Genomic DNA, 25,486 nt, shown 5'->3' with positions numbered 1-25,486 from the left:
GCCCAGTATATGGCAATAGGCTCGCTCTCTATTGTATGTGACTAACATTACAATAGCAAAATGAGGGAGTATTTACTCCTTTGAGAACAACATACATGATATTACGTTTGTAACAAAAATAAAAATCTTTTTCCTGCTCAAGGTCGTCTTAGAATAGTGACATCAAACCAGTTATGCGGGATTTTTCGAATTTTGAAAATAAAAATGATAATGAAGCTGACCGGTTTGGCGTAATCAATGTTTAATCGTTCATCTTTTGATGTAGGTTTTTGGATATCATGAAGGTTTTGTGAGAAAAGGTTCTTTAATTGTAAATATTTATCATTGCTTCTACAATGGTGAATTTAAATTTAATTTCTGCATGGTTGATTCTATTCTACCCTGTGAGTTAGCAGCGTAACTATGTATTTAGAATCTTAGCTCGTAAACGGACAATTTGCTCTTGAAAGATGCACTTTTATTCAGATATTAAGACAAACAGCAAGAAGGAGTATATTTGTATATGGAGGGTTGTAACACATCATGGAAAGTATGTTTACAAAGATCAGAACCATAAAAAGATTTCAGTGAAAAATCAAATCCACATGACTAGGTTGATATTACTATTAATATTACTATTGGCAACCGTTAAAATCTAAAGTTTTCGTTAACGGTAAAATCGCTTATCAATTCACAAGTAAAAATTTGAGATACTGGTAATAAATGATTTATTATTATTTAAATAAAATACAAATAAATACGTACCACACCCCACGTGTCGTCTCGTTTCTTGCAGAAAGTCATGTGCATGCCCTTGTACAGCGTCTTCTCAATCTGTTCGGTCAGTAGCGGCTCGGCCCAAGGCATTTCGTTCAAGTGAGCCATGAACGACTTGTTGCGGAACTCCGGAGGCTCCCAGATTACTAGCTCCTCTGAAACGCGAAAATGAGAGTCGTTAGATGTGGAATGTTTCAATTTCGGTATGAACTACAAAAAAAAATAGTAAATGGCTGGCTTTGTAGGTATTTATATTAGGTTTGCTTATGACGAAAAGGGTTATTACTATGTTGTCTTATAAGTGTAGTTTTGGTATTCTGTGAAGGTACGTCTTGGTATACGCACGTATCTTGGAAACATCAAGAAAACTCATTGTATGTTTAAATCACGATATGAAACAAAGTGTTTGTCATCGCAAAATATTGTTTCGAACCATATACTATTTTATAGCCATCTTTGTGCTAGTCATGAGAAACTTAAGTAATAGAAGTCTTAGTATAGTGTGCCTGAAATTATCCTTAGTAAAGGATAATTTCAGGCACACTATACTTCTTAAACAAGACTTCTTTTCCTAAACAAATATGGATAATATAAAGTACTTACTCATAAGTCCGACGCCTTGATCGTCTCCTTGCATGCCTTGTTCACCAGAATCGCTCATCGTATGTTCTCCGAGGTGTTCCAGTGCTGGCTGCGGGGGAAGGTTCTCGAAGCTCCTGTAAAGTAATAAGTTAGATGTTACAATCCCTGAATGTATGGACAATGCGGCAGTAGGTAATAACGATAATTAAATAGCTTGCTACTTTACGGAGTTGAAACAGAAAATTATTAAAAGCTCGATAAAAGTTGAAGAACTCAACCTCGTATGGAGTGCATCGTGGAGAATTAAATTGTTTATTATATCACGATGAATTATTCATAATAGATAACCGTCAGATGGTTTAATATTTATTTGCTAAAATTGACAAAATTTAAGAATAAGCTCTTTTGAATGTTTATGTAATGGACACAACAGAGAACATGTTATTTCTCGTTACTAAACCACTATGTATTAGCTTCAATATATCACAGTTGAGCTATGCGAATTACATTAGGACCTGAAGTGAACTTACCCAGAAGACAAGAAGATATTCTCAACTTGCATGAAGTTCAGACCGTAGAACTCTTTAACTCCGAATGTTTCGAAGAACTCCTTGACGGGCGTCATGGAATAGCAACCAGCAAGCTCCGTTCTCGGGTAGTATAAGATGAATGATAGACACATTTCCTGGAATGAAAAATAAAAATATTTAGAGAAAAAAACTATCAAGTTCAATGTTTGTTCAATATAAAGAGCTATTTTCCTGGGTATCGTTAAATTAGGATAAAATTAACCAAAAACTTTCTAGCTAAACCAAAGACTACCAGATATATTTTTGGCTTCTTTACCATTAAAATGATGTTACCTACTTTAAGTTTAAGAACTTTGTGTGTTTACCTGTTTGGCAGAATATCCTCCCAAGATCGGTTTGTCTCTAGAAGTACTGTCATATGTGCATTCTGTGATCAATGTGTCTCCTCTCATAAATTTCCTACCACGAGGAACAATACGGGACTGTTGATAATGTGAATCGTAGAAATTTTCCTGAAAATATAACAACAAATAGAATATTAGATTTAGCGACATCTGTTGTTATTACGTCGAACTGCTATGTATGATACTACCTTAGGTATGCAAACGCCATCTACTGTTTACGGAATTTGGTTAAATTTTATTTACAGACACTAGATGTCGCTTCAAATAAATTTAATACAAAGAAAACGCGTTAGATGGCGTTACAAACAATTTTGAAAGTAATATTTTAGGGAGATTCTTACCTCAGATATCCTGGGAAGTTCTTGCGTTCCTCTGACGTGCTTCAATGAAATCTTTCTCGCAGTTCCGTGAGCGTGAAGAAGTACTGATACAATATTCACTCCGTCTTCTGGTAGAGTCTGTAAGCACAAATGAAAACACTTTGTTACATTCATTTTTATTTGCTTTATTTAAGTAAAATTCTACGCAGAAGACCAGGTCGAAAGGTCTTAAGCGCACTAAACAAAAATATTTAACATCAATTATGAAAAATGCTTATTTATGTGAACCATGAAATCATGCAAGACTGAAATTCTTTAGTTGTATTTATTAGTCGCTTACCTCTTGAGTACACTCAGTGCTGCAAATCCCGACAGTTCTGTACTGCTTCTGTTTAGGCGGTATAACATGTAAGGCTGATACTCCAATACCGGCGCCCAGCAGAGCTGCATCGTGCTTGCGAAGGGACGGCGTGTAGTGGATACGGATGCCCGAGTTGTCTAGCACTGAGGAAGAAAAACACACAATTGTTTTTTAGGTGATGATGGTGATGGTGATGAACTGATTTTTAATGGTCAGATATAGTAGACTATTTCATGCTAACAGTAGTCAAAACTACCTACTCACTTAGGAATCGAAACGTTTTGAACGAATTCTCTTAGTTTCTTTTTATTTTCAAATATTTTTTCTGACTTATAAAGTTTTGTGCAGTTTGTACAGAGACAAATACACAAGTAAAATATTGTTAAATTGTGGATATTGCTCTCATGTTTATTGTGGATATTACTTGTAGTCAAATGATAGCCTTTTCAAAATTAATTAAATTGTAACAGAATGTTATTCTTGCATTCCAAACCCTTTCTAAGTGATCATAGCTGAATTATTTAGCAGTTTAATTTTGATATACATTTTTGGCAATGATTAATGATTGGTTTATCTTCGTTCGTTTTAAATCATTAATCATGGTCAATGTTTTAGTCATTTATACGAATTATAATATATGTATAAAGATGAAAACCTTTGCTTATTTATAAGCATCTATAAACAGAACTATCAAGCCGATTTCAAAATATATTTCCATTTACTTTAGCCAGGTGGATTGTCACAAAATTTATTATGTTCGAAAAGCCAACCTAAAGGGGATATTTTTCTTGAATGGTGTCGGGTGAACATAAGCAATCAGAAACTTGTAATGAATATAAAAAGCCGCAAGTTCTACGGACTATTTACTATCACGAATAGAAGGTATAGATACCTGTGCCATAGGTACGCCAAATAACTTTGTATCATATGTACGACTTTCTTAAATTAACTTATGTGTGTCTCAATCACCCGCACTAGTTTCATAAACTTCAGATTTGTATTATTCTACTTCCAGAACGGCTTGCATCTTTAATCATACACACAAAGTTATTTGGCGCCTGCTATAGAAGCTCTTAATAGACTTCTGCTAAAATAATCTCGCTTAAATGTCACTATATTAATCTTACCATTATGCAGTGCCTGATTATCGTAATGAACTTCAAGCATGTAGTACGAAACGCCTCCCCTCTCGCCCAGAGGTATGCCCACGTTCTCCGGCAGAAATTCACCTGAAATATATTTACACAGTTAATTAACTGACAATTAGTTTATAAAGGGTTAAATTGTTTGAAGTTCTTGTAAGGAAGTTTGTTTCCTTGCTCCCGTTGGAATTGTTGAAGTTTTTTATTTAAGAAACTGTTTTAACCTTGCAGCCATGGGAAAATGGTCGACTATGATCTACATTTTAATTCCAAACTGCTATTTTTTCGCTTAGGAATTAAAGCCTAGGACCTCATTATCCACAGTCACTTAGATATCTAGCTGTAGCTAACTGACTAAGAAAGTGTTTTTAACTCTCAATAACAGTCACAACATAAGTCTTTAAAATAAAGACTGAACGCAAACACTGCCTTCAAGATGCAAACGCCACCTAACCTCTGCCAGATCTAAGACTTTACAAAGGTCCTAGAAAAAAACTTAGTATAGCTTATAACTCACCTTGAGAGCCAACAGCCCACGCCGCAATAGGAGTAGCACAAGTAGCCCAGTCACTCGGTCGATTGGGTCCAAAATAGCCGTCGCCCTCAGTCCAGCTGTCCCACAAATGCTTGTCATCATCAGAAGCACATTCGTACAGCACCATATGATGTACTGGAGATTCACTGTTAGGAACTTGCACTGGTATATTGTTTCTTAAAGGACGGCTGTCAATTAATGGCTCGTAGCCTATGATGTGATGCTTTTTAGGCAGGTCGGGTACTTTGAAAACTTTGCACCAGAATAATGTTGCCATTACTTGAGGGATTGTGAGCTGGAAGAAGAGAAGGTAAAGTTATTTGTCGGTCCATCACATTCGTCTATCTTTGCATATTAATAATGAATACTATTGTAAAACTAAAATTAACTTTCTGGTAGCAAAAAGGCGAACTGATTTAATAAATACTCAAGTTATATCTCAAGGAAAATTGTAGTGAGTGTCTTTTGATTTTCAATACAGTCCACTCAGGAGGATCCCAGATAATTTTGATGATAGGTTTTTGAACAATAATTACACTAAAATGGTTGCCTAAGAATACGTCACAAGTTCAATACTCACATTAGTTAGCCTAACATCCCAATGTAGTAGTGGTATGGAGTCAGGCTTGGACACCGGCTGCAACAGTCGCAGTGGCCTCGCTCCACTCTTCACGTGTTTCGGCAACTGTCCATCAGAACCTTCAGGTCCTAACGCCCAGAGGATCTGGGTCGTGTCATCCTGAAAGATGGAGATTTTGATAAGTTTTGAAAGAATAATGATGATGGTAATTGGTTGGTGGTTAATACGTTAGACGGGAGCTTATTCTTGTGATCATAGCCATTTGGATTTTTCTCGTATCAAATCGTCTACGAATTATTTGTTATCATTAATTATTCAACTGGCTATTCGAGAGCTTTTATTAAGCCTTCAAACCAGTTAAGATGTTGCATGGACTTTTCTATAAGAAAATCATTAGTTTCGAATACTTTTAGTCTATTTCTAAGCTAAGCGTTTGTCTGATTAATAGCAACCTGCAGTGCAACCACGCAAAATTTTGAAATTGGCAAGACTAATCCATATAGTTATGGTTCAGTTGCCAAGCGATGACTTTCAATTTATATAAAGTGTTTTTTGTGCATTTTAGAGAGCACGAAAATATTTATGACATGATTAGATTAGGCACTGTCTGTATGAGAGGTCGATGCGGTTCATAAACTGCAATGCGACTCGAGCTAAGTTAAATCTTTACCGAGCTTAGTGAAATCGATATACGTAACGATTTGTACCAGTTTAACATAACTTACTGTAACCCAGAAAGGCATAGACAAGCAGTCTCGTATAATCTAACAAACTCTTCTATTACTGAGTAACTGACTGATTGACAGACAATGTACATACAGCCGAAAGTACTGAACACAAAAAGCTGAAATTTGACATGGATGTTCCTTCAACTGTGTAAAGGAACACCACTAGAGGATTTTTGGTAATCCCACCCCGATAGAGGTAAAAATCCACGCGGGCAAGACCGTAATAAAAAAATTAAGCATAAGTAGTTCATACTTTTAAAGGGAACAATCTACTTACTCCAATAACAAAGTCCTGTTTGTCACAAGTGTCAAGCTGTCTCCTAAACTCCACGGTCGTGTGAGTGTCGTTCTGGTATCCTGAGATGAGCTCATAATTCTGAACCTCGTCTGCCTCAGCCTTGTCCTCAAACTCCGGTCCATGGCAGTCCTGCAACAATGAAAAAAGAAATTAATAAAGTTTGCCAAAACTTTGGCTGTAAAAAAGGTCTCTTTATGGCTAAGACAGCAGCTGAAACTTTTTCGACAACCTGTTTCAATTGCTCAAGCCTAGCCCTCAATATGGTATTCTACGATCTCCGAAAAATGTCTTTGATTAAAGAAAAAATACTTAATAACACTACTATTTTTTCTCAGGAGAATAGCGACTATAATACCAAGAGCCTATATTATCGAAAATACCCTTTTTATTGACAAAGAAATATTTTTTGCTTATGTTTTGTTGTCCAGTATGTTTCCACAAACAGTTTCGCTACTGTCTTATTTATTTTACAAGAGGTCTTTGATCTTTGCTATCGTATATTCGCCTAATTACTTGCCCCCACAAATCAATCACTCAGAATGTCCTTTTTCTTCACAATGCCTCCGTAACACGAACTATAACTATCCAGTTTTTCCTTCTTACTAAAACTTTACTTAAGAAGCAATTTATCTGAGATCTTTAACTTTATAGTGAGCAATTAAAACATATAAGGAGTTTCGTACACGTATTTAGTTTTTATTGCCTTATTAGATGTTATATAATTAAATAAATAAAGCTCCTCTTTTGGTAGCATCCGGTTAGAAACAATTATTTATAGTGACTACTGTTTCGGGTGTTTTGGTAGTTGGTATCTACAGACAAATTATATTGACAAAGTGGACTAATTATTTTGCCAAAATGTTCGCTGTTTTATTATAAGTACGTATTTGTACTATTTATTTTTGTAGATTTTGGGATACATGTTACTTTTGTTTATTATAATAAGCCTAGTCTTTCTTCCATATAAATATTTCTGTTTGTAAACAGTCGTCTACACAATTAACTATCCAATCTAATGCAGTAGTAACTTCAGAAATTTTATACGAAAGTAATAATATTTTAATCCAGAATAGTTGGCCTAACAATTTACAGCCCTACCATATAATTCTAATAATACTATCTCATTTTGGCAAAGCACGGAAGCGGCAATTTATAAAATTATGTCAGTCTATTAATATTTTGGAGGCACGCCAGAATCCGAAGGGCTTTTTTATAAACCTCTTTTGGCTAACATCTGCGCATACCCTGAAGGGAGGAAAGTCATAAAAAGTTATATTTAGAACATGTCTTATTTCCAATTTCACACATTTTTAAGGGCAAAGATGTTCGCGAATGCATTGCAGTAAAATTTTATTTGTTAGGAAATAACTGTTAGTGATAGCAGCTGGTTAAATGTTATGTGGCCTTTTGAGTCACGAGAAAGATAACACCTTGTATATTATCATAATAAAATAATATCTGTCAAAGTATATGATGATATCAATATATATTTTTATCCATATAACGGTACAATTCAAACTGTGTCTCATTAAAAAAGTAGCAAGAAATTACATAAATGCAATTTTTCTGTTTTTAAAAACCGTAAAAAAACTAAACCTATCTCTTCCCGCAAAATCCAGAATGTTCTCGCACATTTAAACTTTCCAAATATTAAAAAAAAGAACTGTCTTCTCGCGCCAAATACGGCGTCAATTTATCAACCGGCCAGCAATAAACCATAGATACAAAATCTTAGACACATCCTTTGTGCTACCAGCTGTATGAGGTAAATACAAAAGTATAGTATTATGTTTTTTTCTTCAGGCAGATGTTGTGTGCACGTGCCTTGCCTTATGTTCGCGCACCTGGCTTCGTTTGTAATGATAGGGGGATGTTCTGACATGCCAAATGTCATATCCATGTTTTTTTATTGACCTTTCGGTGTTTGAAGGTATGTGGTTTGGGCAAGATGATAGTGGAGTTGCGTCGTTAGTTTTGGTGCTTATTAAGTTACTAGCTGACCCGCGCAACTTCGCTTGCGTCACATAAGAGAATCATAATTTTCCCCGTTTTTGTAACATTTTTCACTGGTACTCAGCTCCTATTGGTCGTAGCGTGATGATATATAGCCTATAGCCTTCCTCGATAAATGGGCTATCTAACACTGAAATATTTTTTCAAATCGGACCAGTAGTTCCCGAGATTAGCGCGTTCAAACAAACAAACAAACAAACAAACAAACTCTTCAGCTTTATAATATTATATAGTATAGATTGCAAAGTATAAGGGCTTTGCGCAATTTTCTGAGTTAATATTGGAATGCCATTATTGTTAAAAGATCGTATTTTATTTTATTAAAAGGTTAAATACTTACATAATGACAGACCTGTTAGACCCGTAGGTGTATCTAGAGATATATGTAATACACATGTAGTATGAAATAAAGGGCGAACCTATTAATTAAAAGGTTACGTACTTGATAGCATACTTCGGAGTAGTAAAATACAATGTATTTATTGATTATTAATAATTATTTATATTTTGTTAATGCACCATCAGATACGAAAGCAATCAAACTAATGCCTATCTAAATACCTAACTCCTAGAGAAGACGAATAATTATGATAAATCCAAGCCAGTGACGTCACGAATGCAAATGGCGGATTACCAACCCTGAGCGTTTCGGGGGAAGTCGTAAACTCACAAGTAACTACGACTAGAACTAAATAGAACTTATAAACTAGGTTTAATATACGAAACTTAGTGTTATATATTCTCGTATGTTTCTTAGGGCGCTCATAACTAGTAGCGTTCACTATATTCGTAAAGCGACCATAGCGTGGACACTATATAGATGGGTAGCAGAGTGGTGTTTAAACTGAGTGTCTCCGACTTCAGAAGTTACGTAGTAAGTCTGATAGTAGTCTTGGAATAAACTTTTACACTAACCAAATGAACTAAACCATACGATGATAGAATAATTAGGCTAAGGGTTTAATTATACTATCTACCTGTTTTGTAAAAGAGTAACACGTCAAAATTTAACAACAAAGCTTATAGACCTTGTCATCGGAATTTCAGCTTAGGGGTAATATAGGTTGGGCATTAGTAGTTAGAATATTCAATAAGATTTTTTGGTAGATGTTCGTTCATGTTTTTAGTATGCGGCTAGCTTCTAAAATTATACATTCAAAGCTCAATGCGCATCATTGTATTGCAAGTGGCATTTTAACGAAATACCACTAGACATTGTTACAAACTCCCTACTGAATACCTATAAACTGACATTACCATATTTGTTCAACAGGTCAAATTCCGAACAACATACCATATTTAGTAATGGCGCCATCGCGACAAAAGAGCCTTCCACTTCAGAATTAGAACTACATATTCTATTTTTAAACTACCAAAAAGCTTGAAATAGCCAGTAGTATAAAAACCTTGCATTCCAAAATGAGAAAAATAAAAGAAAGTAGTATTTATTTTGAACAACAAACACAACGCTGTCACAAAAAATGTTTCCTAATAAAATACTAACCGTCTTTAAATAATATTTTCTTTCCAATCAAACCAATAATATAATTAAAAATGAATAAACACTTTGCTTAAAATCTGTATAAATCACTAGCAAGTCGGCAACTTTGACATAAGCGCAGTTCCTCCCACGATTCGTGACACTTGAGTTAAAATTAAATGCATACATAAATACTATGTTTATAGTATACTTCAAAGGTTACATAGTAACCAAAGTACATAAAAACATAATGCCTAGTATTCGCGTAAAGTGGCTCTCTATCCTATTTTACAACAGGTAGTGAATGTTCAAACAGGATTTTGCATGGATTCGACGATTCGAGTCAGCTGGTACATTCCCACGGTCGGCTAAAACATACGTATAGCTTTAATTGTGCAGATTTTTTTTATTGCACCGCTTTGTCATCGTGATCTTACTTTGTAGGTTAATTCCGGGAAGTTGGATATAAAGACACCTGATTGGTTGTTATGTGTGCTTGCAATCTGAGCTTCTATTTCTTGAGCTACTTTAAAAGTAAGTAACACATATTATTTTATACATGTGTTACTATATACTATGATTGAATGAATCTTTTATAGACTGACAATAAATAAAGCTAGGAATCTCACTATTCTGACAAACGACAGATAAGTGAAGGGTCTTCGTATAGAAACGCTCTTTTGAAACTTAATTAATGTCATACCATTTAGACAGAAAATATTTGCATCGTCTTATACGATGATACTATAATTAATTATAAGACATTCTTATTTCATAATCCTCACTGGTCAAGCGAAGCGGCTAAGAAATAGCAAACATGACTCACTATTTACTTAACACAAACAAAACAAGTTTGTGAAGCAAACCTTTGAATAGTTAGATAAATACACATTCGTATTTTTGCTCACCAAACATAAATACTATTGAAAACATCGCAAACAATGTTGTAGAGAATTCTTAGCAGAAAATATACAGCCGTCATCAAATGCACTTGAAATAAACGTACTGAGATACTAAAGATTGAAAGTACTTAATACGTACTATAAACCGGCGGTCCGAGATAAAAGCAATGATAGATTGTTAATAGTCGACGTGTACATTGAGTTACTGCGTCCCCAAAGGTGAGTCATGAGCCGGCCATGTTACAAGCAATTGATACGTTAATAACTCACAAAATACAGCTAGTTTGATGAAATAGGGTGTATTTCTAATTCGACGAAACGTTATCAAACCTAGATCACGCGTACAACACGACCAGTGTATGCAAATAAGCCACGACGAAGTATGTGCAGAAAATTAAATGAGCCAGGAAAATGATAGCCGACTATCAAATAAGTCGACGTTACGCAATAAAGCGGCATTCTATTGTAAATTTTTATACAAAGTTCAAACGGAAGCATTAAAATTCTTTCTACGTTCACACAAAAGAATAAAGTTTTGAGAATCGACCTGATGTTGGCATGAGAATCGAAACACAATAGGAGCATCGCAGGGCTGCCAACTATCTAAGTGTAACTGGTAATCATTCACTAAGGGACAGCTGTCGTGAGTTAAATGACAGACCTTTTCGGCTTTCTATCAAATAGAGTACTTGAATGGTGGATGTAATAAAACTGGTTCTGAGAAACGAATTCTTTCTCCCAAATTCGCATCAATGTTGCTTCAATAAATTGAGTCATTACAAGCTTTCAAAGAATAGCACACTGCACCCCTTGCAAATACTACAAAGGGGGGCTAATATTTTCGTATTACGCATCTCATTACATCCAGTACAAGAAACTTGTTGCAAGAAAAATACAATAGCTTGTCTTGGATCAAAGTCAGCCCGTTAGCTTAGCTTGTAGCAAGTCTGCAACTTCGCAAACAAACAAAACTTGCATCACAAACAATGAAGACACATCTTGCCATGTTGGCAAAGTTCAGAAGCACACAATGTTCCTTTAAGGTACACAAAATGACAACCTTAAACAAATGCCGGCATCGATTCGCAAATCTCATTGTACAGTGTTATTCAACACGCGATTATCGCCTCACTGTAATTAGCAATAAGGATCAAATAAGATATCAATAAATTACTACCTGGTTGGTTGGAATGCGATTTCGGCGTCGTTTTGCGCAATGCGATAGAATTGCATCTGTGTATGAGTTTCGATTAGAATCTTTGTGGGAATTCGCTTGCAGTTACAGGTAAATGTTTTGATTTATACCGCTTTGTATAGTCAAAATATTGTTTGTGAGAAATACAGATCGTAAAGGTCTAATCCCACGATTAGATTTGCTTCCTAAATCTCTTGTTAAAGAAAAAGTTTTGGAATGCAATAATAGTCCAATAGAAGGAGAAAACGACGAAAAGAGATAAACATGTTCTACTATCCACGGGTCTTTAAAACATCATAAGTATTTTTATTTCCACATAAATATTTTAATTAAAGATGGTTATAAACACAACACCTATACCGGCAATATTTCTCGCTTCTTATACTTATGGCAACGTATTAATCAATAAACAATGACTGACGATACATTCTCACGCAAACCGAATTGCCACTATATGTGGTGAATTTTAACGAAGCAATTCAAAAGGCTCATCTTGCAAAAACATATCCATTCCTATGTATACTTTTTAAAATTTTATTAATAAAAAGGGTAATTATTTATTTAAATTTACAGTTAACCGCAACAAGATCATGTTAGTCCTATCATAACTTACTGGTAACAAAATTTATAATATTTGTAGACGTTTTTGCTACAGGGCTCTGATAAAATGGATTGAAAGGATTCAATTTTTGATTGGTCAATTCTTAAGTCAGTCACTCAATAAGTCCAATAAATTTATCCATCTATTTATTCGGTTTTAAGACTTACCGGCTGATTCTATAGCTAGTCGACGTCTTCCAGAGTGTTAAGATTATATTTCGTCGAATTAGATTATTGAACAAAAAATACCTACCTTCGCAGGTGGATTCGTGGGCAAGACTAGTTTATAATTATAACCGTAACAGGTATAGTTTAACATAAAATATTAAAGTCCTAAGTTCACTTAGCGCTATTATTGTTTTGCAACTTAGTATTCCTAAAAGCGTCATTTATCCTTAAGAGTAAGGGTACGTTTGTATTAGACGGACTATTTATAACAAACTGTTTCAAACTAACGGGCTGTTCGAGTTGGCTGCGATGCGATGAACAGCTGTCGGGAATCAATTTTATGAATATTAAAAATAATCCGATAAACCTTTAAATTTTCAACCGTTCCAAGTTAAGTCGCATCTGCTTTTAATAAAAAATAATTCGAGAAAGGCCAGGGTCCAAATTTTGAAAAGTGATCATTCACAACAATCCACATTCTATTCTTCTAATAGTCTTCACAAAAAATGGAACCTGTAGCAATAATTGAAAACCGTTTCAGCAGTATAGCGATAGCGAGATTTCTACAGACGGTGCCATTGACAAAATATTTGATGGATATAGTCCTTGCAAAATACTTTAGGGGCGTTACTTTTAACACAAATTTTCTCGAAAGCTCCGTTGATAGCCACTGATCAGCTGTGCACTGTAACAGCTGATCTCACGATAAATATACGAAGACCACCCCCAGACTAAAAGAATGTCTTAAACGTAAAGTATGTACAAACAATTAGCCCAGTAGTATTATGTCCTTATTCCCTCGTGCTCTGCAGGTGTGCTTGCACCTTGCGATGGCGAGTGCAAGTATGTCGTATATCTTATGTTTTGAATGTAATTGCTTGCGTCGTAAAAGGCAGATGAAGTGCCGAGACTAAATGGAATACAGACTTAAGTACCTGTATTAGTTAGTGCTGAAATGTTAGTTTTGAACTTCTCTGGTCTCTGACTACCCCTATAGGAAGAAAGCGTGATTTCATGTATGTATGTATATTTGTATGTAATTTTTAAAAAACGTATTTTACTTAGGCTCTATTTAAACTTTGTTTTACTTAAGTCTTACGTCTTGACTTTAGCTAAGAGATGCAAAAATAACCAGACTCGCAAATACTAGGTATTTGTGTATCACAATTACAAATGATATTGTTTGTTTCGTGTGGAGATCAAACCCACAACGTCACAAAGTCTAAGCTTTTCGACCTATAACACTACCACGGGCGTCGTCAAATGTAGGGAGCTGATGAAAAGCTATTTGTGTTCTAAACTAATTAGTTAGTGCAACCTATTTGCGGATCACACTTGCAAATTATAATGTTCGTTTCATATGGGAATCAAACCCACGACCCTCGCGTGCAGTTGTAGTAAGTTTCTCGACCTTTAACATTGCCATAGGCGTCGTCAAATGCAAGGAGCTACTTAAAAGCTATTTGTGTTCTAAACTAATTAGTTAGTGTGACCTTTTCTGTAATGCTTTTTTGTAATTAAGGCCCAATAACACTTTTTCACTTAGACCCTAAATAGGCATTTGAAGCTGTCCAATTAGTGCCTTTGACGTTAATGTAAAATGTGTTTGACGTACAGCGCGTTAGTTAAAGTTAGACTCTACAACTACCGTTGTACCGGATGTCGTGGGTTCGATTCCCACACGGGACTAATATTTGTATGATCGATAGGTGTTTTGGGTGAGTTATTTGTATGTTTGTTAAGAATACCTATTTCGTTAACAAAATATTATTTTTGTAAAGACTTTTTAGGGAAGATAAAATTAATTATTAAAATTATACGTTAACTGATAACAAACTTACATACAGATACAGGTTATGTCAAATATATATTTTTTTAAGAAATAAAGTTTCGTCATATTACAGCTATCTATGTCCAGCAAAGAGTCGCTCACACTGATTAAGAAAAGCATTATTTTACCAATTTGTTAGCCTTAAAGAGAGACTTTACATACTAATAATTACAGCACAATCTTTAAACTCCACACAAATTATCAGCTACTAACTCTACCTAGCACTTCAATAACTTCTCAACACTTTAAAACACTACTAAAAAGTGCTAACCTCCTTGTAAGCCTATCTTAATATCTATCTATCAATATACGAGTATACGATAAACGTAACTCGAGATATAGCGAGGTTCATTAGTTAACGCACCTTGTGTAGCGAAAAGCTGCCTTTACGCCAATAAAATGTATTACCAATACGCGCTGGAGATTATTCTAAGGATCATGTTGTTTTTATTGTAAATAATATTGTAGATTTATTTAAGGCAAGTCTCACAGTTTATGAATATGTGTTGGAGAACCTATTTGCTAGATAAATTGACAGCAGTATGTATAAAAACAACTGTCGAAATTCCGTCTGATAAGCTATTAAGTGGTGAAATTAGGCCTTAATAAAGTATTTTTGTATAATTTTAGACTAAAACTAGTCTAAAAAATAATTCGGTTCGATAATATTACCAATTGCAAAGCATATTCCAATGCTTTGTATTTTACCTTACAGAAAAATATTGTATTTCTTTCTTGTCTGAATAAAAACGCGAAAGTCCGTTTCAGTTAGTGTTCATAAACGAGTTATAATAATAATTGTATTATTTTAAACTTTCTTTAGAGAAAGTTTGTGTTCTGATAACAAAAGTTTGATTGATACTTCAACCGTATAAATTATTTTAAAACAAAATGGATTAAAAACTAAAATCGAGTTGGCGAGGGTGAAGGCCGAAATAAAGAAAAATACTTATCTATTGAGAGTAGATGTTTGATCTTAAATTGTTATTATTATAATTTCACTTTTTCGTTGACTTTGTTCAGACAATTCAAGGATACATATCACTAACCCCTGGTTTCCGAGTACATTTAGCGGTAGTTTATCTATTCAATAGCGTTTTTTTTAAATGGGTTATCACGCTATTGAATAGATAAACTACCGCTAAATGTACCTCAGAAACCGGGGGTAAGTAGATTAGTGTTAGACCTAAGATAAGGTAAGTATGAAAAAGGAAAAAATGTGTTTTAAAGGTTACTTAAAAATCACATTATTAATATGGACAGTATAAAAGCTTTATGTAAGCGATAAAAAAGCACAGCTTTAAATTCTTAGCTAACTTTGACAACAATAAATGTTCTGATAATAACATAACACTTTTAACTTTCTTATTCAAAATATTAGGAAGTATGAATACCCAAGTACTCACGCAGAATAAAATGTAAGTCCTTATTCATGAATTCACATTCCTTTTATATTCAACGAGGAGAATAAAAATTACTCCAAACGTTCTACTTTTCAAATATGGCATACCTTTTACGTATAAGTACATTCCGAGATACTTCTAGTCATTATATTATCTACAATTTCACTTTTATCAAAGAAGCTGCTACTTTTTTGTGTACGAATGCATTTAAATATGCTTATAGGAAAATAGATAAAACGTATTGACTTCTATCAAAAAGTCTCAAATTAAAAACGTTTTTCTACTCATCGGAGTGTCAACGGATCAATAATAGTCGGTCCGAATACATTATGCCGTAATCAAACACTTCACAGATCAATTTTAACTAATTAATTACTTAGAAAGTGTGAAGCCTATGTTTGTTTACTAAAAGACCATCAAACGTAAAATTCTTGATACTTTTATCGACAATTTCACTCGCTTCAACTTCGCTTCGTAGTCGAGTGAAGATTAAACAGTGATTAACTAAAAAAAACTGATCATTGTGAATAGATTAGTAGACTATTTCTATGTTTTGAGTCGATTATTCCTTATCTTAGTTTGTTTTGATTTGAAGTCGATAATTATAAAAACTTTTCGTTTCATAAGTGTTGGACAGTTTACATTAATTAAATTAGTTTGAGCTGATTCTTGGTTCCGTAATTGCGGTTTGAATGTGAAGTAAAGTTTTATCGAGCTTTCAGTGGTAAACGAAATACAAATTATAGGTTAATTTTATTTCTCCAAATGTATGCTTGCTTCGTTTAAAATGCTTTTATTTCCACTTTCGTTTTTAGATATTCACTTAAGGCTTGTTTAATTTTGAACTTTTATAATCTCCTATACTTATATGTTTTGGCTTGACTTCCTTTTAACTTTACCTCACATGCTTTCTAACACTTTGAAAAGTGCAAGATTATTTATCCAAACTATGGATTAAACATTTACTAATCCTAGGATATCATTCACCAATTGTAAGGAACATATTTTAATCTATCCAAATTTTTGGACACTGAATTCATAAAGAGTATTTCATCTACTCTTTTGCATTTTCATGTCATAATACTGTAAATTTATATATTGTAGAACAAAATACAAAAGAGAAATTCATTTTAAAAATAGCAATATATTTCAAGTCTATCTTCTCTTGACAGACTAACTTACCAAAATGCATTATACAGCGGAAGTTTCGTGACAGTTGGATACATAAGACGGACGACGTACTAAATGCTTGTCTTGAATGTTTTGAATACATTCACACAACACTCTGTTAAATTACTGTAGTTCTGACAAGGGGTTTAAGAACTTGAAACCATGCGGACTGGTAAATGCTTTCAAGCTTTTGTGGAGATCATTCTGTACTTAGAAGACCAGTACACTGAGCATCTCGAGCAAATGGCCGAAGGCTTGAAGCTTGGGAACATATACCAATGTTCAATGTGTGTCAGGAATAATTGTCACATGAATATATAAATTAAATAAATTTAACCCATTACTGTCCCACTGCTGGGCAAGGGTCTCCTCCCGTAATGAGGGAGGGGTTAGGCCTTGTTGTCACATGAATAACGGTGAAGAAAAACATCGTCATGGAAATATGTATGAATGATAGTTCTATCAACACATTAGAAGGAATTCCTAACCCATGCTTGGTCAGTGTGGTAAGCTTTTACTGTTGAAAAGACCCTTGGTCATCAGTGGTACAGTAATGGGTTAAGTTGTATGTATTTGTTAGTAAGCAAAGGAAGTGAGGTGTAATTTACAACAGTACTTAAAACATTTCTCCGGAACTACTGTTCCCAAATCCATGGAATTGTAACGGATATGTAATTGTTAATTACGGCAAATAAAGTAGTTTAATGTACAATTGGTATTTCAATTTGATCTGTCTACTGGCTCTGACATACTTTTATGAAACTCCGTACAGCGAAAGAAAGATTTCATTAGTGATCCAAAAATTTGCTTACTTTTAATTTTAAGTACAATTCCTTGGGAATTTGCTTTAAAGTTTTATCGAAATTCTTTATTAATTTAATTACCCATCGCAAACACTTCAAGCTTAATAATACTCTATCGAAATAAATGCTTTTTTACCCATGAGAAAAAGTAAGTATAATTTAAGTAAATAAAGTGTTTTTTTTAACTGGATAGGTTTCTGTGCAAGACATAAATACAGATTAATGCATAAATAAATAGAAAAGAGGAAAACATGTACGAATAAAATGGAATACGAGAGGATAATATGATATGTAACGACTAGTCGCAGGAAGATTAGAGCTAATATTGCGACGATTATGAGACACATTCGGATAAAGTTAACTACAACTTGATGTGAACTTATTATGTATGAGACTAATACAAAAATGCTAAGATACAAAAGCAGAGGTAAATGTGAAATTTACTCTATCACAAATGAATATTTGTATGAAAAATGAAACCTTTTGTTGAAGTTTGAAGAGTAGTTCTTTAAAGTTCAACAAACAGTTTTATTTTACGTTTTGTTAGACAAAACCTAATTTAAGAGTTACAATATCTCGACAATGACAACCTCGAACTTTGCTCACAAAATCCATCGAATAAAATATACATCGGTTATCAAACACTGTATAGTAACCCTCTTATTCATAAACACACTATAAACCTATTTTAGTTAAACAACTACTATAATATGTTTTCTCTTTTTCATTTCGCTAAGGAGTGAAAGAAACAAAACTTTTTATAAGCCTTTAATAACTTCATATATTTTTATGAATAAGATGGTACATCTTTAAATATTAACCACATGTCACACCAGTCACGAAATAAAGCAGCCAGATTAAAAACACCTGTATTAATTTGACTATAAACATAAAACCCTTCTTTACCCACGATTTACCACTTAAAGCATAACATAAGCCAAGGCTCAAAGGTGACCCGTCATTGGTCATACAACACACGTGACGTACGCTCCGCCCGACTTAGTTAAAATTCTCTCACTGATACAGCATTCTAAATGAAGCCTGTTACACCTTACGACAATTTGAATATAGATGTCAGGCATACATATGTCGTGTGTGACTGAAATGTTAAAGACACTAATTGTTTAACTGCCAATGTGGCGCGGTAGTGTACAGCTAATCATGAGGTTCCCGGTTCGGGTAAAGTGCTATTGGTCTTTCTTAGAATGTTTCTCAATAGTAGCTCGAAATTTGGTAACGTGTCAGGTAAATGGCAATAAGCTCAGCTCCTATTAAATGTATTTCGTATATCCTAAACCTTCGCGTGTAAAAAGACTTAAACTTATAAACTTTGTAATTAATTCAGTGCAAATATATCACTCGGAGTATCAAAATATTCTAACCGCTGTATAATCTTTGCTAAACAGATCACATCCTAATATAAAAGCCTGATTTTTTCATATTAGCCGAAAGAATATATAGAGCGACTAAATAACATTGATACTTTATAAGTGAAGTTATTTTTATAGGTTACTTAGTATTCAAGTATCGCGTAGATCGAACGCTAAGCTATGTATATCAGGCCATCAGGAAACTACAGACTGAAGCTATATGTCTCTGTTCAGATCAGATAAGGTTTTATGTGATTGGGTAGAACTATAGATTATGTTCTTCGAAGTAAGGTATGTTTAACAGATAGTATAGTAGAAATAGAATCGGTAAGTATATCTACCGACAGACGTTTTTAAAACTGGTTTTAATTAGTACTAACTACTGTTCTTTCAAGAAAGTTGTAAATCTATCAAATCGGATTAAAAGCAAAGAACACAACATGCACACATATTTTTTCTGATTGCCGTAGCAAAAGCTTTTCATCTTGACTTTGTGACGTTTAGTATATCTAGCCATTATATTTATATGCTTTAGAATTTGTATTTAAATCTCAAAAGAAATAAGTAAGTATACGAAAAGCCAGAGAACGCTAGATAGATTTTTATTCCTCGATAAAGACATACATATGTGCTCAGATATTCGACAAAATGGTATTGAAACACAAATGTTTCGAAATATACGACGTTGATTATGAATTTCTCATATCTAAGCTCAAAAGCTCACATAACATGTAAACCTTTCAAAAATACATAAATCGCAGATACAGTAAATACGCATTTAATACATACATCTTTTATCAACAAAGCCTTTTCACCCGAAGATTAGTATCCAACATGAAAAACGGGGCCTAAAAAATAACCGTACAGCTACTTTCGTGTAGAACATTTATTATTAAGAACGCCTAAAAAAGGTTTATCTTTGAATTTTTTACGTTCTCAAGTACTGATTTCCCAAATGTATTTGCCTAAGAAACCTAAAGTTTTCCAATCAGTCTAAATGAAGACTCTTTAGAGGGGCTGATAATATTAGTTCATAAATGGGTGAAGACAATTTAATAGTACTTTGAGAATCACTTCATAGATAGACCATGAAGCCAACTAATATTAATACAGTCCAACAACTTAGTATAGAGCCCTGTATGCAAGGTTTGCGGCTAACAGAGGTATACAAAATCTGAAATTTAGATCTCCAGTGACCTGCAAGCTTATGCAAGCTGACTGTTTTTATACAGTAATTTTATTTTGGAAATACACTTTCTTATTAATAATATTTTAGATTAACAATGCATGCAAAGGCATATCTACTAAGTCGTCGAACTATGTGTATTAGGGTGGAGCGTCAATGTATGGAGAAAAAAAAAAGTAACTGAATCGTGTTTGAATACTTGCAAAAAGTTGCATTTGGCTAAATCATATGTAATTATATATTTTTTTATTTTTTTTGACATATTTTTTAGCCCTCTACCTAAGCTTAAAGTTACAAAAAAAAATCAAAGAAGGTATATTTTTGAACACAAAGATAAGGGTACATAAATCAAATTTTCAGTATAAATTTAGCATTCATATTATAAAAAAAATAACCGAATTTTATATAAACATCTTTATTGCGAAAAATAAAATAAAATAATAATAAGAAATCGAAATGCAAAAAGTGGTAAAATCGAGAAAAAATCCGAATTTTTTTGGGTACTACAAAATTTCTTTTCGTCTCAAAATATGGCATTATTGATCGTGATTTTATTTTAAAACGAATTAACCTATCTCTGGGTTTTTCCCCAGACACTAGTTGATGCTTCAGTGACCATTTTTATACATCGTTCTACCACTGGTGTGTGACAAGGATAATCCGGCAATTCCACCATAATTGGCAAGTCAGATGCAAGTAGATTTTCCAATTCTATGTCACTGATATCCCTTAATATTGGAGTAAACGTTACTTGTGATTCACTCCTTGCAATCATATCAGTATAGTCTTTCGCGTGGTAGTTTAACTTCTGAAATTTTAATATTTTCTTATCCCAGATTGTTGACCTTTTCTGGCTGCAATTTTTCATCTTATTGCCAATTATTTTATATGTGGCCGCTCTTAACGTAACTTCACGATTAAGTTTTCAGTTTGTTTGGATTTTGGACAGCGTAAAAAATGTAAATATTGCTTTATTGTATCATAATTGCTTTTCACCCTTTGGTTTACGCGTTGTATGGTAACAGTTGGTAATGATGCCGTAGTGGACTACAGTTTCAAGAGATATTATTGAAGTGTGGACACTTCAATAATATCCCTTGAAACTGTATTGAAAACACTAGAAATAGGAGGCTGTTTTCCATTAATTTTCTCTATTTCTCCGTTTCTAACAAAAATAATATGCTTTAAGGTATCTGCTACAGTTGGAAGCACAGATTTATTAATCTAAAATTAATTAAGTTTCTAGAGTGGCCGTGAGATTCTCGCTGGCTCTTCTCATCAGGTTCTACCCCCTTTCCGAGCTAGTGGTAGATTCAGTAATTGTATCGGCTACCAAAAGTGTCAATATTTGACCTAAATGAATAAATGATTTGATTTTGATTTCAAACAATGTGGTCCAAAAATTGGGCAATCTAGCGATTCGCAAAATTCTCTTCGGCATTATAACATGGGTATTTTATTAATTTTAAAATTTTCAAGCGATAAATAGCACTGGACTAACATTAACATGACGGTAGAAATGTAAATAACATCATCATCAAAACATTTAAACTAAACAACTCAACTTACAAAAGTACCCTAAAGTACCTTTATTTTGATAAATTTGGCGTAGTATTATCACACGTTAGCAATTTATTGACCATTATATGGACCACTTATTATGAAATTTATGATATAGAGGATATTATAATTCACAATAATAATAAAATAATTGTTTATTTCTTTGTATAAGAAGTTCTATATTATGGGTCAATTTCAAGATTTTTTATAAACTTCAAGCGGCAGTAGAGGGCTAAAAGTGGGTTCCAATATTTTTTTTATTATTTTTCTCGTACAGTTGGGAGTACAATACAACAAACTGATACTATTCAAATGTGGAAATCAAAAATTTTTTTTGACGCTCCACCCTAATGTGTATTTGCTACAAAATGTCGTTTAAAATTGATATTTGCATTCATATTGAAGCGGATGTTAGCTTCTGGGAATTTGTATCGCTTTAGATGGTAGTAAAAATAAAGATTTTATTACATTTTCTATGTACCTATACCAGATATTTGTATAATACATTCAACGCATACCAAATTACGAATGAACCGAAAATAATTAAACATTCTGATTCGTATAATTTAAAACACATTAATCAATTTAAAATCCGAACAACCCTGCGAGGTTAAACAAAGGCTTATATTAAACCAGCCAGCAATAAATTTCATTTCTATGACGAATGGCATTAAAAGAATTTCGGTAAGCCATTATATCGGCTAGTGATGGGCAATGATTACACCCCGAGGGTTTTAAGGAATTAAATCGATCGACTGACATAATCACCTGTAGGGTTGTCTCATTAAAGATTAGTTACACTTCCTTCTTGTGTGTAATTTGAATACAAAAGGGGTGGTGCGATTATATCACGTTTGGTTCAAATTCGGATAATGGCTGCTCGGAATTTATTAGTAATGTGGTTACAATTGAACACTATCACGTATTTGGTATTGGATTAAGACTTAGTTGTGTAATTCGAAACTGTGTCTCGAGTTCTAAGTGTCTCAAGTTTGTTTGTACTAAGTGGCAAATACTTTATAGCAATGCAAGTTTCACATTTCTTCCCACGAATATTATAATCGGTAACGTTCGCGTTTTGTTTCAACGTTGAAGGAAAACATCGTGATGCAACCTTGCATGCCTGAGAGTTCTTTAGAACAGTTCTTGAAGGTATGCAAAGTCCCCAACCCGCAATTGGCCAGCGTGGTGGACTTAACGCCTAACCCCTCTCTCATTACAAGAAGAAACCCTTGCTTGGCAGTGAGACATTAAAAGGTTAGATTTATAACGTTCATGTATCACTTTAACTGTACATTAAGCTCTTTAAAACGCCGCGTTTAATAAGATTGGACTAAATGACAAATCCTTTAAAGGAGTCAAATGAGCCTCCACTTTGTACCACTTAAACTTCACACGAAGAGTTAATTTTGCAAAATAAACTGATTCGCCAATTACAAAACAGTGTTTGATTTAATTAGGCACCGTTTTAGTCCCCAAATTGACGTTTAACATTTTTTCGGGTGCGAGTGGGTTCAAGTTTCATTGAAACTGATTAAATAAGACGTTTGGGTGACTTTGAACTGCATTAAGTGTAGGATGGATTGGATTTAAATTGTACTTGGTGCATTGCCAAGGAGTCAATTGTATGGATTGTTATTGAATTCAAATTGATTTAAGTAGAAGACGCACTTGTATTACAAGATGGATGGGTATTTTTATATTAGGTATAATATTATAAGATTACGGGTAAATACTTTATAAGCTAAAACGACTTTTTACCCATCTATGTAGAGGTATAGTCATCAAATTATAAGCATAACAAAAACGCACGGCTCGTTAATTCAGTAAATAACAAATAAAATATACACTGATTGAACCAAATGTTATTCACTAATTTAAATGTTCTTTAGTCGTTATTTTATTTTCCAAAAGAGCCGAGTGTCGCAACCCTAAGACGTCTAAATAAATACATTTCCTTTTAAATGATTCTATTTTCAAACGCCTAGCACTGGCAGCTCACAATAACAACACAACTGCACTTAATGCCTTTGATCGTTATCTGCCATTTCAGGAAACAAAGGCTTACACTCATATGAACCGAATGACTCACTGTACGTGACTGTACTTCGTTTATAACAGGTAATCTGTGATGCGTGTGACAGTATCCTTATGTACATTCGCGCACGGAATCGATTTAGTATGGGATTCCCGAAATTACGATAACTGAGATTCGTTTAATGGAATACTAATTTTTTATGTTTTTTTTATTGGTGACATTGATGACAGATGTTAAATGGTTGCCAGTGATTTGAATTCTTTTTGAATTTAAATCAAGTTCGATGGGGAATATTTTAGATTGTTTGTAGGTGTTGAAATACTTGTTGAATATGCAATGTTGATCGTAGTATTGTGGTGACTGGATTCTTTAGAATGTTAGTCGTTTAAAGCTTTAATAGAGTTAATTTCACGGAACTAAGATTTATGACGTTTTTACGAAACAATTAATTTTATTTTACTTAAAATTTTGCCGCTTTGGTGCTATACTTAAGATAAGTTTTAAAAGTATTTGAACGTTTTACTTTTGTTATAGATTGTACCAAAGCGAGTGAACAGGGGTTTCAACTTGACAGTGGTTAACCATTTGTCAGATTACCTTCAAGGGAAAAGTTATATGGCTTTCACCCCTAAAGAAAGATAACAAAATAGTTACTACTGCTTTATTAAATAAAGAAAACGATATTTGGCCACTCATACTGTTGATTTATTTTTTATCGTACTGTTAGTGTTCAAGCTAGTGTCAAAGTTTGTTCACGCCGCCCGAAAGACCTTTGACCTAGATCTTTTTTAATATTTTTATGACTGTCGGGGCAAGGTTTGTATGGGATTGATGTGAGCAAAATTGCCACGGGTATGGAATCAATAGAATAAAATTGTGCTTTACCCAGACGCGTAGGCCAGTTCGCCTGTTTAAATAAAAAAAATGAGTTTGGTGTTCGAAAAATTCACAGCCAAGTTCCTTAAAACAAAAACACATCGTGATGTAAAGTGACGTCACATATCACGCACATACAATAGGAAAGACAACAATGCGCTACATTTATGTAATTAATACAGATATACCATATAAATGTTGTGTTATTTCGAAACAAAAGCAAAGAGGGCTCGAACAATAGACCTTATTCGCACATGTGTGGAATTATTATCGTTTATAGGCATGTGCGAGATGTTCAATTGTCTAAAGACTATTGTCACTTGCCAAATTGAGATAAGTTGGAAAAGAGACTGTTTGTTTACTTTATATTAAGTCATTGTTTTTGGAAAGATTACTTCATGTTACATAATTTTAAGAATTAAATATTATTATAATGTAATGTATTCTTCCATGCAGAGCATTTTATATAGAAATTTAGTTCGTTCCACTAAAACACCAAAACTAAGGATGCCCAAAAAAAACTTAGATTCCACTTAATTGTTTTGTAAGTATGTATTTTACTATTAGTATTATTAGATGTCTAATCAGATATACAAAACTATGTTATTAACATCTATACTTATTAATACATAAGTACTATAAGCATAATAAAACT

At 33.6% G+C, this 25,486-nt stretch overlaps 1 protein-coding gene across 1 annotated transcript in view; it reads right to left on the bottom strand.

Moving 5' to 3' along the window:
• LOC142979177 (MOXD1 homolog 1-like) overlaps positions 1-25,486 on the bottom strand; it is a 77,003-nt gene that overhangs the window by 3,272 nt on the left and 48,245 nt on the right. The window contains exons 3-12 of the mRNA XM_076123968.1: positions 6,216-6,365; positions 5,211-5,369; positions 4,613-4,925; positions 4,081-4,182; positions 2,933-3,096; positions 2,614-2,730; positions 2,234-2,380; positions 1,869-2,023; positions 1,360-1,472; positions 745-911 (exon numbers count right to left, since the gene is read on the bottom strand). Of these exons, the coding sequence (XP_075980083.1) occupies positions 745-911; positions 1,360-1,472; positions 1,869-2,023; positions 2,234-2,380; positions 2,614-2,730; positions 2,933-3,096; positions 4,081-4,182; positions 4,613-4,925; positions 5,211-5,369; positions 6,216-6,365 (1,587 nt within the window). The remainder of the gene's footprint in view (positions 1-744; positions 912-1,359; positions 1,473-1,868; positions 2,024-2,233; positions 2,381-2,613; positions 2,731-2,932; positions 3,097-4,080; positions 4,183-4,612; positions 4,926-5,210; positions 5,370-6,215; positions 6,366-25,486) is intronic.

Source organism: Anticarsia gemmatalis, chromosome 16, assembly GCF_050436995.1.
Source record: "Anticarsia gemmatalis isolate Benzon Research Colony breed Stoneville strain chromosome 16, ilAntGemm2 primary, whole genome shotgun sequence".
NCBI classification, from domain to species: Eukaryota; Metazoa; Arthropoda; class Insecta; order Lepidoptera; family Erebidae; genus Anticarsia; species Anticarsia gemmatalis.
This window is presented reverse-complemented; position numbering and strand designations above follow the sequence as displayed.